The sequence below is a fragment of the Lytechinus pictus genome, chromosome 18, assembly GCF_037042905.1.
Source record: "Lytechinus pictus isolate F3 Inbred chromosome 18, Lp3.0, whole genome shotgun sequence".
Classification (NCBI taxonomy): domain Eukaryota; kingdom Metazoa; phylum Echinodermata; class Echinoidea; order Temnopleuroida; family Toxopneustidae; genus Lytechinus; species Lytechinus pictus.
In genome coordinates, this window is record NC_087262.1 from 23,622,567 (window position 1) to 23,640,190 (window position 17,624).

Below are 17,624 nucleotides of genomic sequence, written 5' to 3' on the forward strand. Positions count from 1 at the left end.
GATGGAGCTACTCTGGAGCTACCTAGCTCATTGTAGATTAGCTGATAGCCCATTGCTGGAAGCCCCAATCTATGGCTGCAATATTACATTGGGTAATTTCAAGTTCAGTGTTGACCTTTTTGTGTTGGCTTTAGGTCAATTTTTACTCGAATATAACACTAAACATAAAATGAAGATGGTCTCGAAAAGTCACTCACTATAGTTATTGAGATGTCAATAATGTGATCTGGATCAGTTTTACAAACTCTGAATAAGTTTTGGAGCTAGGGAAAACAATCCAAATTTCAACACCAATACCAAGGCCACCACCGTACTTGAAATCACCCATTGCTCTGAAGTCGAATCTATACCTCACTTCAATCACACGAACACACGAACTAATTTCATTCAAACGTATGAGCAATCGCATTGTCACACGTCGACTCTCACGACTATGTAATCAGTCGTGCAACTATTGAGACTGATGTGAAAGCAGTGAAACCACTCGCAATCACTCGTGCAACACTCCCATGTGATCGCACGAGCATAATACGAGCATATGCGACTTACTCGTGCAACGGGGTTTACTCTGATCTTTGCTTTTATTGTACGACGTACAGCTGTTGCATTTGTGAAAGCCTCTGTGCGATCTTATGAGATAAATACCGCTTGATGCCTGCATGTTGCGCGACCAGAAGGTCGCAAATAGTCGTACGTCAATTGTGATCGGCTTTTTAAGCCCCTTTCACAATTGACGTACGACCATTTGCGACCTTTTGGTCGTGCGACAGGCTGCAACAGGCATCAATCGCTAGTCATCTCATAAGATCGCACAGAGGCTTTCACAGTTGCAACAGCTGTCGTACAACAAAACAACCAGTAAACCCCGTTGCACGAGTAAGTCGCATATACTCTTATTGTGCTCGTGCGATCACATGCGAGTGTTGCACGAGGGATTGCGAGTGGAACGGTCGCATACATGCGAATGAAACGGTAGTGCAATGTTGTAAGCCGTTGCGATCGGTCTTGCAACAGTCTTATGGCCCATATTATCATCGCAACCAGTCGCAAGACAGGTCTCTGTACATGTAGGTCGCTTGCACATGTACAAGTGTTGTACGACCTCCAGTCAAGTAAATGCGACTACTTAGTTGTGCCACCTCTCGCACCAAGTCGTACAACGTTGAACAACACTCGCACGATGATCGCCCGACCGATGGTACGACCCCGGGTACGGCCTGATGCGAGTGAATCGATCGTATTTGATCGCGTTCGGATTTTGAACATGTTCAAAGTTCAGATGTGACCAGTCACGACCACCTCGAGTTCGTGCGACCGTCTACAACGACTGCGAGTGCTCGCAAGACACCAAGAGATCGATCGTGCAACACCAAGAAAAAACTGTTGCAGGCGGTCGTAAACTGGTCGGACGTCAATTGTGAAAGGGGCTGAACGGTCGCATACATGCGAAAGCAACGGTAGTGGAATGTTGTAAGCCGTAATTTCGATCGGTCTTGCAACAGTCTTATATTATCGCACCCAGTCGCAACACTGGTCTCTGTAGGTCTCCAGCACATGTGCAAGTGTTGTACGACCTCCAGTCGACTAAATGCGACTATATTTAGTTGTGCCACCTCTCGCACCAAGTCGTACAACGTTGAACAACACTCACACGATGATCGCCCGACCGATGGTACGACCTGTTGCGAGTGAATCAATCGTATTTGATCGCGTTTGGATTTTGAACATGTTCAAAGTTCAGATGCGACCACCAGTCACGATCACCTCCGACCACCTCGAGTTTGTGCGATCGTCTACAACGACTGCGAGTGCTCGCAAGACACCAAGGGATCGATCGTGCAACAACAAGAAAAAACTGTTGCAGGTGGTCGTAAACAGGTCGTATGTCAATTGTGAAAGGGGCTTTAGTCGAGCACTACAGGCGTACAGCAGTCGGCCAAACCGCGATAAAAAGTACATTAGAGTAAAAAATGTATATATTTGAGTTAATATTACCTTCATATCCTCTCGTTAGGATCACTCTAAATGAATACACAGTGTTATAAAAAGTGATTACTTTCATTTCACTTTTTTTTAAATCGTTGACTGGATAAATACAAGACTGATAATGAGGTAAATTTTCTTCTCTTTTTTTCCTTCTTTTTGTAATTTACCAAACTCATTATTTCACAAACGTCGCATCATTTTGGTTTGTAAATAGGCATAATTTTTCACCTTATACTCCGGTAAAGGGGCTTTCACAATCGCTGTTGCGATCATTTGGTCACAATATATAATGTTGCACACAATCGCAACAGTTGTAAGCAGTCGCACCATCAATTGTGAAAGGGGCTTAAACTGTACGCAAGCATCTAGATCTGGGCTCCAGATACTTGACATTATTATCATTATTCGTTTTACAGATCGAGTCAGAAAACCTGACATGACTAGGGTACCAGCATCTGTAACTCATTAATAATCACTGAAGATAATAATATGACTCTAGCAAACCACTATAATTGTAATACTATCCACAGTTATCTGGTGTACATTATGTTGCTTGTATGTAAACCTAGAAAAGAAAATGAATCCTGATGTGAAATTAATTTAAAGGTGAAGTTCATCCTGACGATAAGTTGGGTTATCAAAAGTATATGAAATTAAAGAAAAAACATCAATGAATGTTTGCTTATAATCCACAAAAAATAAGAGAGTTATGACTTATTATCTTTTTTATTTACAATACATGTACAATCAATAAAAACAAGCAATTAAAACATCATAAAAAATATCAATCCCTTACACCAAATATAACACTGTTCAGACAAGGCTCGAACAGAGAAGTGGACAGCATCCGCCCCCCCCGCCCCGCAAATCGGCAACAGAGGACCCCCTCTATTCGACCGTGGGAAGAGAGGGATATAAGAGAGTCTTGACCTGAAAATGACCTTTGACCTTACCATGTGACTTCCGACTGCAGCATGACATGCAGGTCTCATAACTACATCGACAATCCATGGGTGAAATGGGTGAAAGGTGACTTGCGGTTGCGGAGTTAGGTGTCATAAGAGAGTCTTGCACAAAAACTTTAACGTTGACCTTGGACCTTACCATGTGACCTACGACTACAGCCCGACATGCAGGTCCCCCAAGTCCATATACCATCCAAGTTTGGTTGAAAAGTGACTTACGGTTGCGGAGTTCGCTGTCATAAAAGAGTATTGCATGTAAACTTTAACGTTGACCTGAAAATTACCTTTGACCTTACCATGTGACATCCAACTGCAGCATAACATGCAGGTCCCCCAAGTCCATCTTCCATCCAAGTTTGGTTGAAAAGTGACTTACGGTTGTGGAGTTATGTGTCACAAGGTTTGTGACGGACGGACGACATTTGGATCCCTAAGTCTCGCCTTCACCTCTGGTGGGCGAGACAAAAACAAAATCATTAATCCCCTTACATGACATAACTACCAGTGGCGTCGATCCATTTTTCAGATTGGGAGGCGAAATCATTAATCAACGTTCCAAAGGCGCTCAATCACAAAAAAACAAACAAAAACTCACCCATACACACACACATATATATATATATATATATGTATATATGTGACTCATGAGAAAGAGACACATATCTCACCAACAAATTGATGCGAGCGCGAAGCGCGAGCTGAAATTTCTTTATATTCTGACCTGAAAGCTTGATATTCTAAGCATTTTAGGTACCAATGATTAAGATGGGTATCTAAAAGAACAATAGATGCGAGCGCGAAGCGCGTGCTGAAAACTTTGATATTTCGATCTGAAAAAAAATGACAGTTAATGGACGTTTTTAATTAAAAAAATATATATATATCCAATAAAAGATTATTGCAAATCGAAAACGGGAGTTCTTTTGAGGTTTAGAACTGAAAACGGGACATTCTATTCATCTATTTAATCATGAAAAGTATGGGTTTTTGCTATAGAAATGATACGAGTGCGAAGCGCAAGTTGAAATTTTTTTTATATTCCAACCTGAAAAGCGAACATTTTGAGCACGATTTAAAATAAAATATGAGTTGTGTATCTCAATCTCGCTTGCTGATTTCTGTGTAACATTACAATCTTATTTTATTTTTGCACATGCGGAATTATTTGGGGGGGGGCTAACGATATGTTTTAATTGGTGGGGTGATCACCCCCCCCCCCTCCCAAGATCGACGCCTCTGATAAGTACCATATATTATGCGATATAAGCTCAATAAATTCACATTTCAATGGAATATGATAAATACAAATATAAGTTTCTTACAGAAGTGGGCATGAAATTATGTGTTTTATGAATATATCGACCGCTCGAATAAAATCATTTTTCATTTTCTTTTAGAAAATTGAACTTTTTTTTTTAAATAATATCACACGACATTATGGAGGCGCTGCCCGTCTGTGACGTCATCAATTCGAAAGGTTAAAAAGTCATTTATTCATTATTTTTCGACGGATTTTCATAATACCTTCCCCCACATTTTTTTTGTATTTTTGTTTTACTTTATTAACCCCAACTTATCATCAGGTAAACGTCCCCACAAAATTGCGACAGACAATAGTATCTTTTTCAGAATAATCAACCAGGGGGCCGTTTCATAAAGTTGTTCGTAAGTTAAGAGCGACTTTAAGAACGACTGGTGAACCTTCCTTACGCGCTCAACCATCGCCAATGAATATAACATTTTCCACAAGAAAGGATCACCAGTTTTAAAGTCGCTCTTAACTTACGAACAGCTTTATGAAACACCCACCAGGAATGTATTGTGCTACTATATGATTGCGTTTCTTTTCGAGCGAGTGCCATGAGCGTAGAGGCTCAACGAAAGGGGAAGAGGATGCAATAAAAAAGAACAGGAAAGAAGAAGAAAAGGGAAGAAATGAGACAGAAAGCTATTAATCATTTAAAGAGAAAGGTCTGGATCATTTAGTCTTAATACCCCTTATGACCGGTGTGTTGGCTCCGTCTCACAACGGGGAGGTCGGGAGTTCAAAACCCCGGCCGCATCAGACCAAAAGGCGTTAAAAGACAGGATTTGCTGCTACCCTTACTTGACGTTCAACAATTCAAGGGATAGAGCAACGTTGATCTGGCGCTGCACAGTGGCTGCCGGGCCCACGATCAATTGGGCAAAATGAATTTTCGGAGGATATCTGTTTCGAACAATAAAATATGGATTTTCGATTTCAATTAAAAAAAATATGGTGCCAGCTACATCTCCCCTTGCCCCCCCCCCCCCCCCCTCCCCCTTTCACGGTGGTGCCTTCACTGCATGAGCGCGTGATTTGGCTAAAGTAGAGATTGATTCAACTTCTCATGTAGCGTTTCAATATAGATTTCGTAATGTGATATACGTTATACATTGTCAAAAATTTATTATAATTACTATTATTGTTTATCATTATTGTCGGGAAATGGAATTTTGTGAAGGCGAAATTTATAAGGATTTAATTTGTGCGGTGAGATCTGCGTATCTGAACCAGGTGTTTCGAATATTTACGCTAGGTTACGTAATCGTACTAGGCCGAATTTACTTTTTTTTGAAGCGCATTGATATATGCATCTTTAATTAGGTCGTACTCGTACCGTTTCACGTGTGATAGCCCTTTGGGTGTGGTTTGATTAGGAGAAGGCATTTGAAGATCTACGTGCACGGACGTGTTTGTAGGCAGAGCACGAGAAGTTTTAAACGTGTGTTGGAGATTTCTTCGGTATGTAAACTTTTATATAGCATTTTAAGTCTATAAGAAGTCACTTTAATGCTGAGAATAATTCTAAGAGTATTTGTAACTATTTTAACTGGATTTAAGAGATTATTTTGAGTACTTTCCATGTCTTGACTTTGATGCGTCTGAAGGATAAGAATTTCGATTTCTGTAACAAATTGTGGGAAATGATGCAAATGCTCTGTGGTTATCTCCAAATAGAGATTTATCGGGTTTTCAGTATTTGTTGTTAATGATTTAATATGTTAAAAGATAACAGGCTCAGATACTTGCTTGTTATAGGAGTGATTTAATTGTTTTTGGTTCAGCATTTACGAACGTGGAGGGCGCCATTTTATCCGACTTCTCAAGATGGCCGCGCCCATGAATCGAAGATATAAAATGTATGTATAAGATCATGAAGTGATTACACTGTAACATTACACTGAAAGCAAATTATAAGATGATTATTCCGGAAATAATATGATAATTCATATACTTCTGAGAGTATTTCGAGTGTAGAATTGTTGGTGATGAATAAATTAACTTCTTATTTATAGCTGGGAGAATTGGGACTTCAGCTGGTCCAATAGGCAGTGGGTCTACCTGTAGCAGTGGGTGGCAGTGGCTGGTAGTGAGCTACTGTGGGCCTTGCAGTGGCTGTGGAGTTTGCAGTCCAGGGGTTGCAGTCTGTGGGTTGCAGTCTGTTGTACTGGTAGTGGCAGCCTGTAGTTTGAAGCAGTTGATTGACCTTTTTCTGACCTTGGGTAGGCATCTTAGAGTTTTGTTTCTTATATCATCAGATGCAAGAGTTGAGTGAATAAGCTGGTATTGGTATTATACTAGATATTGTTCGAGGTGCTTTGTACTAAAACAAAGAGGGATTTTATAGGCTTATGCTGAATTTATAGTAGGCAAGAAAATAAGTTGTTGTAAAAACATAATTATTTTGAATTCTTACAAGGGAAATAGTTTCGACTGAATTTAACTTGGTAAAATTCAAGATTGTTTGCAGCGAGGCGTTAAACTTTAATGACAAGAAGTCTGTTTCATTTTTGTAAGCATTACAGAACTATCAAGTGATGAGATGGGAACTGTTTACATGTGAACTTTGTCATTGATTATTTGAATCTGTAATATAATACATGTAATTTATTGCGGTTTTTGTTTATGTATCTTTACAGGGTTTTTTTATGTTTCCTATGACGCCGATTAAATGAAACTGCCCTAGATCTGGTGTCCCGGTTTCTTTATTGAACTGTCCGGTCCCTTAGCAAGGTCCAACCCCCACCCACGACAGATTTGGCGACGAGGATGGGATCACTGGTTCTGCGCAGTCTTCGCCGATGACCGTCAGGAGTCGAGGAACAAAACCCCATGGTCAACCAGTCAACCGAGAAGCCGTAATAGAGGTCAAGTCAGCAAGTCTTCGCAGTGAAGTCAACCAAGTCTTCACAGTGAAGTCAACCAAGTCTTGCCAGTCAAGAACGAACTTTAAATTGAGTGGTAAAGGTTAAAAATTAATTGTTGTCACTGATGTATACTATGTACTTGTAGTTATATTAAGTACAGTATATTAACCTTTTCTCCCGAATAAGACCAATCTAGCCCTTGTAACGATGCCCGGCGAAGAAGCGTCGATGTCCGAGATGCTGCAGGCCTTGACCGGTGTTCTGACAGGCCTTTCCGTGCAGCAGGCTCCGCCAGCTCCACCAGTAAAGCTACAGAAATTCAGAGGACTGCCTAAGGGGCCAGGAGAGCCCTCCCTAACCGAATGGCTCGAGGAGTTTGACACTTACTGCCGTAGGTACAAGCTAGAAGGCACGAACAAGGCCCAGGCTTTGGTTGAACATTTGACTGGATCGGCCAAAGAAGAGGTGCTATGTAGGAATTCCAGTGTGCGAGGCAACTATGATTCTTTGGTCACTGTCCTGAAGTCGCTCTTCAGTCCGGCGGAGTCCGTGCAATCGCTGAGTGCCGCTCTTCACTCAAGGGTACAGCAAGAAGGGGAGTCACTCGCCGAATACAGTAGAGTCTTAATGCGATTACACTCAAGAATGGAGCAAGCGGCCAGTTCTGAGGAGAAGAAGGCACTGGAACTCCTTAAGGATGGTTCGCTCAAAGAGAACTTCTTGAACGGCATTAGGGAGCCTTGGATGAAGAGAGAGGTACGACGAATTAAACTCGCCTCAAGAGGAAGTACATTTCTAGAAATGAGAGAGGAGGTTCTAGAGTTTTTCGAAGGACAAGAAACGTTTGCCAGTAAGGCTGTGCTGGTGAAAGAGGCAGTGGCAGAAAAGAGGGAGATTCCTAGCCCTTCAGAGATGGAATTATTGAAAAGTGATATTTCAAAGTTGGCTCACCAGGTCTCGAGCCTAGTTGAAGTTGTGAGTCACATGACTAAGGACAACAACCAGAGGACTGATCGTAGCAGTAAAGCAAAAAGGGACACGACCTGCTATAATTGTGGGAAGAAGGGTCACACTAGATCAGAGTGCCAAGAACCTACCTTGTGTTACGGCTGCAAGGGGACTGGACACATGAAGAAGGACTGCCCAGAGGGCCGACGAGCTGTCATGTCAGAGCGTAACAACAGCCAGCATCCAGGGGTTAACATGGGTACAATCCAAGAGTCAAGCATGGGTGCTACTTCGTGCAGTGATGAGGGTCTATACGCCAGGTTGATTTCTTCATGCCCAAGGACGAAGATTCTGATATGTGGAGAAGAGCTTGACTGCGTTTTGGATAGTGGTGCTGAGACGTCGGTAATTCCTTCTTCGGTTTATCATAGCCACCTCAAAGACAAGTTGGGAAGCCCGAGACAATTGCCATTCTCCCTGAATGTGGTAGGCGTCGGAGGAGTCGCAGTTACGGAAGGCTATATTGAAGTGCCAGTTGAGGTGGAGGGACGGATGCTACTTGGTAGCTTCCTGATCACTCAAGACAGAGAGAACAGTAATCGTACCTCGATACTTGTAGGATGTAATATCCTAGACCAGATTAGGGACAAGGAGCGCCTAGTTGAAAGGCACCCCCTCTTGAGTGTGGTACAAGCAGATAGCATACTTGTTTCTCTGTGCAACGTTGTCACCGAGCATGAGCCATGTAAGGATGATGGAGATGGAGTTAGCCCACGCAGTGGTGATCCCTGCCTTCCCCTAGGTGTGCAATTAGATGGACTATCAGCTGATGAGAAGCAGAAAGTCTCTGAACTCTTGACAAAGCACACTGATGTATTTTCAACAGGACCCTTTGACTTGGGGGAGTGTAGTATTGTCCCACATGAGATAAATCTGAGTGATGGCCCGCCAATTAGACTGCCTTATCGGAGACTCCATCCAGACCAGGCTTGTCGGAAAGTATCTGATAGGCAGAGAGAGGATGCCATGAAGGAGGAAAAGAGACAACAGAAGAAAGAGAGAGGATCTGTTGCTGCCATGGGAATAGGCGACAGGGTGCTACTCCATCGTGATGCATTCACAGGCAGACATAAACTTGTAGACAAGTTCTATGAAAGACCTACATCGTTGTTGCAAAGAACAAAGAAGAGGATGTCTACCAGATCCGCCCGGTTACTGGAGGAGAAGCTACATGTAAGTGGGTAAATCGACGTCGCCTAGTTGAAGATCCTCGTCAGGAAGATAGAGGGATAGACCAGATTTTCCCTTACCCTCAGGATAATGTTGAAGCAGAGAGTGAACTTAGTCGTCACGTTGATGATAACGTTGATGATGTCGACATCGAGAACCGAAATGACGACGGCAATGATGACAGTGATGATGAGGGCGATATCCCAGGTTGGCTCTATCTATCGAGTAGACAGGGTCTGAGGAATCCGGAACCCGAAGTAAGAGCCCCGGTCCGACGTTCGGCGCGAAGTAATAAGGGTGTAAATCGAAATCCTTTTCGATTACCCACGTCCTCCATCACAGGCCTTCCCACTTGTTAATGTAAATGTACAGATTATTTATGACACAAGCGGGGAAGGAGATACTTTGCACTTGATTTAATACATGATTAATGTTTTGGGGTTCATTTTTCTAAAAGAAAAGGAGGTTAATAGCAACAGTGGGAAAAGTATTGAATTTTCGAATTTGGCATTACTTTGTTTCCTGTTCTAGAGAAAAAGTGGTTTGTCAGTATATTCAAATATCTTTTCATTACAAAGATGATGGTGCAACTACTCATGGTTCCTTTTCCAGTAGTATACGATTGATATTTTGGAAATGTGACATTTGTTTTTTTTGTCATATATTGATAGAGACCGGTTTGTGACATATATATGTATATATAGGATAGGAGTATAAGATTGAATTATTTTGAGATATGAAATATGAAATTCTTTGTGGGTCATATTATATATTGACAGAGAATGGATATAGTGTTCAGTTTCTGAAATATATTATAAAAGGTGTGAAATCAAATTTCATAGATATTCTGCTATAATTGTTTTGAAATTGATAAAATCAATGGATTTGTGTATCGATTCAAGTATATTTTTGGGGTTAATCATTATAGATGTAGTTTGTCGGGGACGACAACGTAACAAGCGGGGAAGATGTCGGGAAATGGAATTTTGTGAAGGCGAAATTTATAAGGATTTAATTTGTGCGGTGAGATCTGCGTATCTGAACCAGGTGTTTCGAATATTTACGCTAGGTTACGTAATCGTACTAGGCCGAATTTACTTTTTTTTGAAGCGCATTGATATATGCATCTTTAATTAGGTCGTACTCGTACCGTTTCACGTGTGATAGCCCTTTGGGTGTGGTTTGATTAGGAGAAGGCATTTGAAGATCTACGTGCACGGACGTGTTTGTAGGCAGAGCACGAGAAGTTTTAAACGTGTGTTGGAGATTTCTTCGGTATGTAAACTTTTATATAGCATTTTAAGTCTATAAGAAGTCACTTTAATGCTGAGAATAATTCTAAGAGTATTTGTAACTATTTTAACTGGATTTAAGAGATTATTTTGAGTACTTTCCATGTCTTGACTTTGATGCGTCTGAAGGATAAGAATTTCGATTTCTGTAACAAATTGTGGGAAATGATGCAAATGCTCTGTGGTTATCTCCAAATAGAGATTTATCGGGTTTTCAGTATTTGATGTTAATGATTTAATATGTTAAAAGATAACAGGCTCAGATACTTGCTTGTTATAGGAGTGATTTAATTGTTTTTGGTTCAGCATTTACGAACGTAGAGGGCGCCATTTTATCCGACTTCTCAAGATGGCCGCGCCCATGAATCGAAGATATAAAATGTATGTATAAGATCATGAAGTGATTACACTGTAACATTACACTGAAAGCAAATTATAAGATGATTATTCCGGAAATAATATGATAATTCATATACTTCTGAGAGTATTTCGAGTGTAGAATTGTTGGTGATTAATAAATTAACTTCTTATTTATAGCTGGGAGAATTGGGACTTCAGCTGGTCCAATAGGCAGTGGGTCTACCTGTAGCAGTGGGTGGCAGTGGCTGGTAGTGAGCTACTGTGGGGCTTGCAGTGGCTGTGGAGTTTGCAGTCCAGGGGTTGCAGTCTGTGGGTTGCAGTCTGTTGTACTGGTAGTGGCAGCCTGTAGTTTGAAGCAGTTGATTGACCTTTTTCTGACCTTGGGTAGGCATCTTAGAGTTTTGTTTCTTATATCATCAGATGTGTATCATGTATTAATGTCTGATATTAGGATGATTGCATCAATGATTTTATAATGTCTTATAATATTGTCAAACGGTGTTACAGAGGATTTGTTTTGACAGTTTAGTTAATCTTATACGAAATAGATTGAACAGATGCAAGAGTTGAGTGAATAAGCTGGTATTGGTATTATACTAGATATTGCTCGAGGTGCTTTGTACTAAAACAAAGAGGGATTTTATAGGCTTATGCTGAATTTATAGTAGGCAAGAAAATAAGTTGTTGTAAAAACATAATTATTTTGAATTCTTACAAGGGAAATAGTTTCGACTGAATTTAACTTGGTAAAATTCAAGATTGTTTGCAGCGAGGCGTTAAACTTTAATGACAAGAAGTCTGTTTCATTTTTGTAAGCATTACAGAACTATCAAGTGATGAGATGGGAACTGTTTACATGTGAACTTTGTCATTGATTATTTGAATCTGTAATATAATACATGTAATTTATTGCGGTTTTTGTTTATGTATCTTTACAGGGTTTTTTTATGTTTCCTATGACGCCGATTAAATGAAACTGCCCTAGATCTGGTGTCCCGGTTTCTTTATTGAACTGTCCGGTCCCTTAGCAAGGTCCAACCCCCACCCACGACATTATTATAATAACGTCTTTCGGATGGTGACGTTAAAGGTCGATCCCAGACGTAAATAATCATATCTGACAAAACTCAAATACACACACACATTATCATTATTAGTAGTAGTAGTTGTAGTTGTAGTAGTAGTAGTAGTTGAAGTAGCAGTAGTAGTAGTAGTAGTAGTAGTAGTAGTAGTAGTAGTAGTAGTAGTAGTGGTAGTATAAGTAGGTAGTAGTTATATAATCATGGTCATCAATATATTATCATTCTGCCAAACAGAAACGAGTCGGTAAGTAGAAAGGCATCGGTATAGAATATTTTCCACAGTCGTTTGGATAGAAAAGAGGATCGAGGTTCTCAATTTACTGTGGATTTACTGTAGATATAATAAACATGATAAATAGGCATGCTCTATTCATTGGGGAAAGTACACAAAAATGTCAATTTACTAGATACAATATTATGTCGTCAGAAACAGCAGTATACGTACAGAGTGGTCATAATTCCATACAAAAGTATGGAGGGTTCACACGATGAAACTCTAGAGTCGCATGTATAGTGTTTTATTTATGATATCGATCGCAGTGGTCGCAACTTTTTTTTTTACTCATTCAGTTTTATTTCATCCGATTGCCAAGCTCCAATTATATTGTGCATTATCTTTGACTAGGTAATTAGCCAGTTGAAGAGTCAATGAAATGTTAAATTTATATTTATAGTATGCTTTTGCTTAGCTGCAACTAATATACCGCTTATACCAATTTCATTACAATCTGTCTATAAAGCACCGTAGCAAAACCATCTATAATATGGGGCAAGTTCAAGACTGGAGGCTGGAGCAATGCATTTTATTTGCATGGTTCTTTTTTATGTGTTTATCCTACATCACACAAATGAAAACAAACTGTACGCATTAAACCCTTTGTTGAATTTAGGGTAAAGAATTCAATACAGAACAAATAGAAGTTGCAAGTTTAAAATTTACGCCGAACAATATCAAAAAGAGACGATGGTGGAAGTGTAAATTCAGATTTCTGCCTACACGCAATATTGGGCATTGTGGTATGAAATGATGTTCAATGCGATGCTATAAACAAAAACACATGTATTCTTGATAGGAAATGGTCAAAACAATTGAACAAATTAAGGAATTAACGAATATTCGCCTTACCAAACATGCCAAAAGATAGTTAAGATTGAACAATAACTATGACGATTAGTAGTAGTAGTAGTAGTAGTAGTAGTAGTAGTAGTAGTAGTAGTAGTAGTAGTAGTAGTAGTAGTAGAAGTAGTAGTAGTAGTAGTAGTGGTAGTAGTAGTAGTGGTAGTAGTAGTAGTAGTAGTAGTAGTAGTAGTAGTAGTAGTAGAAGTAGTAGTAGTAGTAGTAGTAGTAGTAGTAGTAGTAGTAGTAGTAGTAGTAGAAGTAGTAGTAGTAGTGGTGGTAGTAGTAGTAGTAGTAGTAGTAGTAGTAGTAGTAGTAGTAGTAGTAGTAGTAGTAGTAGTAGTAGTAGTAGTAGTAGAAGTATTTATTGATAAGGTGGATTGCCCACATTCAGCTTGACTAGACTAGAACAGTCATGCTTGTCTTCCGCGGGGTCCGACAAATACCAAGTCATCCCACTAGAAATAATTAGTCGGACGTAAACGAACCAACGAAATATGTTCGTTCACTGCATTGTCAGAGTGCCCCCATCCCCACTCCCCTCGAATTATTTTTAGACCTTTTTCTTTTACCCCCCCCCCCCCTTCCTTGACAAGATAGAGCTGTTTTATAGACTGATATTGACCATATCATTTGCCGTCTCTCTCCGACTGTATTAGCATTGGATGGGTGCGTTAGCATCCATGCTTGCTCTCCAAATAATTGCTTCTAGAAATAAGTATTTCTAATGTACCACGTTCTTATAACCTGGATACTACTAGACAAGTTGAAGTTCTTGAAGTGTTATAGTTATGTTGTATTCTGATGTATCATTTTGGGGGATATGATTGCATGTATCTGCAGTATCTGGTGGCCATAATTATACTCATCCATTAGCTATTATACATGTCTGTCAGGTTGTAGTTCTATGTGGGGATTACAAGTTGAATGCAATGAGGTCTATATATTTTACTGTATAGTGCCTCTCTGAATGGCTTTGTGCACTGCAGTGAACAATCCTTTGTGCAGTCAATTCATCATGGTCCTTTCATCAGAAAGAATCTCATATACCGCGGTCACATTGGCTAACGAAAGAACAGTGGCCTATCACACAGAAGAGTCAAGGCCGTCCATCTTCTAACTTCCAGCTGTGATCAGATAGTAGACGGGTCAATATATGGTTTGACCCGGAACAAATTACAACAAATGATTTTTCAACTGTTTCTGGCAGTATTTGACCTTAGGAAAGACATACTAAAAATCTACAAAAATCCGCACATGGGAAAGTGGTTATTTTCAAGATGGCGTCCAAGATAGCCGCCAAAATGGATATAAGTCACTCATTATCCACCCTAGAATCCTATTTGATTTCATATTCCATGGTACAGTGGGTAAACGAATTTGTTGAAACAAGTTAGAGTGAATATTAGCAATCTAGGGTACCAGAAAAATCCAAGATTGCGCCCAAAATGGCTGCCGTAGGCTAAAAAATCCTTACTTACTTACTTAAGTGGCTTTAATTTGGTATCTATTCAATGGTTTTACCGGCGAAGTAGTACATCGGGACAAGTTACAAGGATAGTCAGTGGTCTGGTGTGTCCAAAAATCCAAGATGGCTTCCAAAAATTGAGTTTAAAATGGCTGTTAATGCTTAAAATGGTCAAATAATGCACTGGGATAAGTTACAAGGACAGTCAGTGGTCCGATATGTTCAAAAATGCAAGATGGCTTCCAAAAATGGAGTTAAAAAATGATGTTGCTACTTTAAAAAACAAACATAGTTTTTTCATTATCCGGGAATATGATTTTGTGCCTATACCAAGGTTAAATGGGTCAAATAATACATTGGGATAAGTTGCAAGGACGATGGGTGGTCAAGTATGTCCAAAAGTCCACGGTGGCTTTAAAAAATAGTATAAATTAGCCGCGCTGGTATTTACAAAATGGACAGAGTTCATGTAATATCCGTCAAGGGCATGTGATTTTGATGACTAATCCATGGTTTTAAAGTCAGAAAATTAGTTACAATGACAGTCAGTTGACATGTATGTCAAAAATCCTAAAAGGCTTCCAAAAATCGGAAGTTTAAAATCACCGCTTCTACTTTAAAATTGACATACTTCATTTAAAATCCACCAAGGAAATATAATTTCGGTGTCCATACTATGGTTTCACGGTTAAAATAATACGTTTGGACTGGTTGCATTGATATGCAGTTGTCCAATTTGCCTAAATATCCAAGAGTGTTTTCAAAAAAAGCATCTGAAACGACTCATATCACTCAATAGTGGTAAGAGTTCTACAATATCTACATGTATATGTAAGAAATAATGTTGGTGTCTAAATTGTGGTAGGAAAGGTCAAATAATACATTCGAACAAGTAACAATGATGGTTACTATTCCATTTTGTCAAAAAATCCATGATGGATTCTAAAATTTCATCAGAATGGGTGCTGTTACCAACTCATGCAACAATATGATAACATATCCCCATATTTAAGTGTAGGCACCAATATTATTTCTCACAAGTGGATATTGTATGAACTAATATGTCCATTTTTAAGTAACAGCAGTCACTATAGAACCCATTTTTTAAAGCCAACTTGGATTTCAAGGCAAAATGGATAACTGCATATCATGGTAACCAGTCCCAAAGTATTCTTTGACCCTTGAAACCCTAGTGTAGAACAAAAATGATATCCCCAAGGTGTATTTGTAATGTTCTATATCCACTTTTAAGTAACAACAGTCATTTAAGACCTCCATTTTTAAAGCCATCTTCGATTTTTGGACATACCTGTCACATGAATGTCCTTTCAACTTAACCCAATGTATTACTTAACCCTTTAAACTCTAGTGTAGACAGCAAAATCATACCTCCAAGGTGTATTTATAATAAACTATGCATACTTTTAAGTAGCCATAGTCAATTTACATCCCATTTCTTTGAAGTAATCTTGGATTTTTTAACATACAGACAATTGACTCGTCTTGTAACTTACCCTTGTGTATTACTTGACCCTTTAAAACCATGCTTTTAACACCAAATTCATATTCCCCAGACAGATATTAAACAAACTATGTCCTTTTATAAGTAACATCAGACATTTTTTTACTCCATTTTTGGAAGCCATCTTGTAATTTTGGACATACTAGACCACTGACTGCCATTGTCTGGTCCTAATATATAATTTGACCCTTGAAACCATAGTTTAGAAATCATATCTCACAGGCGGATTTAAAATGAGCTATGCCACTTTTAAGTATCAACAGCCATTTTAGAATCAAGTTTTGGCAGCCATATTGGATTTTTGGTCATACCAGACCACTGACTGGCCTCAAAACCTGTCCTAATGTATTATTTTGGCCCTTAAACCAGTGGTTTAGACACCAAAATCGCATTTCCCATGCCGATATGAAATAAGCTATGTCCGCTTTAAGTATCAGCAGCATATTTTTAAGACCAATTTTTGGACGCCATCTTCGATTTTTGGACATACCAGACCATTGACTGTCCTTGTAACTTATCCTTATATATTACTTGACCCTTGAAACCAGTGGTTTAGACATCAAAATCACATATCCCAGGCCAAAATGAAATGAGCTTTGTACGCTTTAGTATTAGCAGCCATTTCAGAATCAATTTTTAGAATCCATCGAGGATTTTTGCACATACCAGACCACTGACCTTCCTTGTAACTTGTCCCAATGTATTATTTGACCCATTTAACCATGGTATAGACACAAAAATCATATTTCTGGACATTGAGCAAACTATGTCGGGTTTTCTTAAGTAGCAACAGCAATTTTCGACTCCATTTTTGGAAACCATCTTGGATTTTTGAACATACTGGACCACTGACTGTCATTGTAACTTGTCCCAATGCCTTATTTGACCATTGAAATCATGGTCTAGACACCAAAATCATTATGTCCCAGGCGGATATGAAATGAACTATGTCCATTTTAATTATCAACAGCCATTTTAAACTCCATTTTTGGAAGCCATCTTGGATTTTTGGACACACCAGACCACTGGCTGTCCTCGTAACTTGTTTCAATGTACTATTTCACCCTTAAAACCATTGAATAAAAAACAAATTTAGATGAATTGTGGATTTTCAGCCCACAGCAGCCATTTTGGGCGCCATCTTGGATTTGCCTGGTACACTGGGGGGCTTATAATGCATTCTAGCCTAAATCAATTTTTGTACCCCCAGACCATGGAATATGAACAGAAATAGTATTATAAGGTGGATAATGTGTTAGTTGTATCGATTTTCAGTGAATGGCGGCCATCTTGGACGCCATCTTGAAAATAACCACTTTCCCGGATGCGGATTTTGGTAGATTTTTAGTATGTTATTCCTGAGGTCAAATAGTACAAAATACCGTTGAAAATCATTTGTTGCAATTTGTTCCGGGTAAGGCTATTTTTGGTCGTATATTGACCCGTCTACATAGCAGAGCGAGACAATAATTGGCGCCTAT

At 39.4% G+C, this 17,624-nt stretch overlaps 1 protein-coding gene across 2 annotated transcripts; it reads left to right on the forward strand.

Moving 5' to 3' along the window:
• Nucleotides 1-5,433: 5,433 nt before the first annotated feature.
• Nucleotides 5,434-11,997, forward strand: LOC135157544 (uncharacterized). 2 transcript variants are annotated; one of them, XM_064113476.1, is made up of 3 exons: nt 5,434-5,718; nt 6,273-6,479; nt 6,897-11,997. In XM_064113476.1, exon 3 carries the CDS (start codon nt 7,332-7,334, stop codon nt 9,315-9,317), a length of 1,986 nt encoding a protein of 661 aa, XP_063969546.1. In that variant the 5' UTR covers nt 5,434-5,718; nt 6,273-6,479; nt 6,897-7,331; the 3' UTR covers nt 9,318-11,997. The 2 variants fall into 2 exon arrangements, 1 of the variants encoding a protein (XP_063969546.1); XR_010296526.1 differs by lacking the exons at nt 5,434-5,718; nt 6,273-6,479 and having other exon boundaries at nt 6,533-10,577; nt 11,132-11,997.
• Nucleotides 11,998-17,624: the final 5,627 nt, after the last annotated feature.

What these genes read in the sequence shown, in the direction of transcription:
- LOC135157544 (XM_064113476.1), top strand. Translation starts at nt 7,332, where the DNA reads ATGCCCGGCGAAGAAGCGTCGATGTCCGAGATGCTGCAGGCCTTGACC.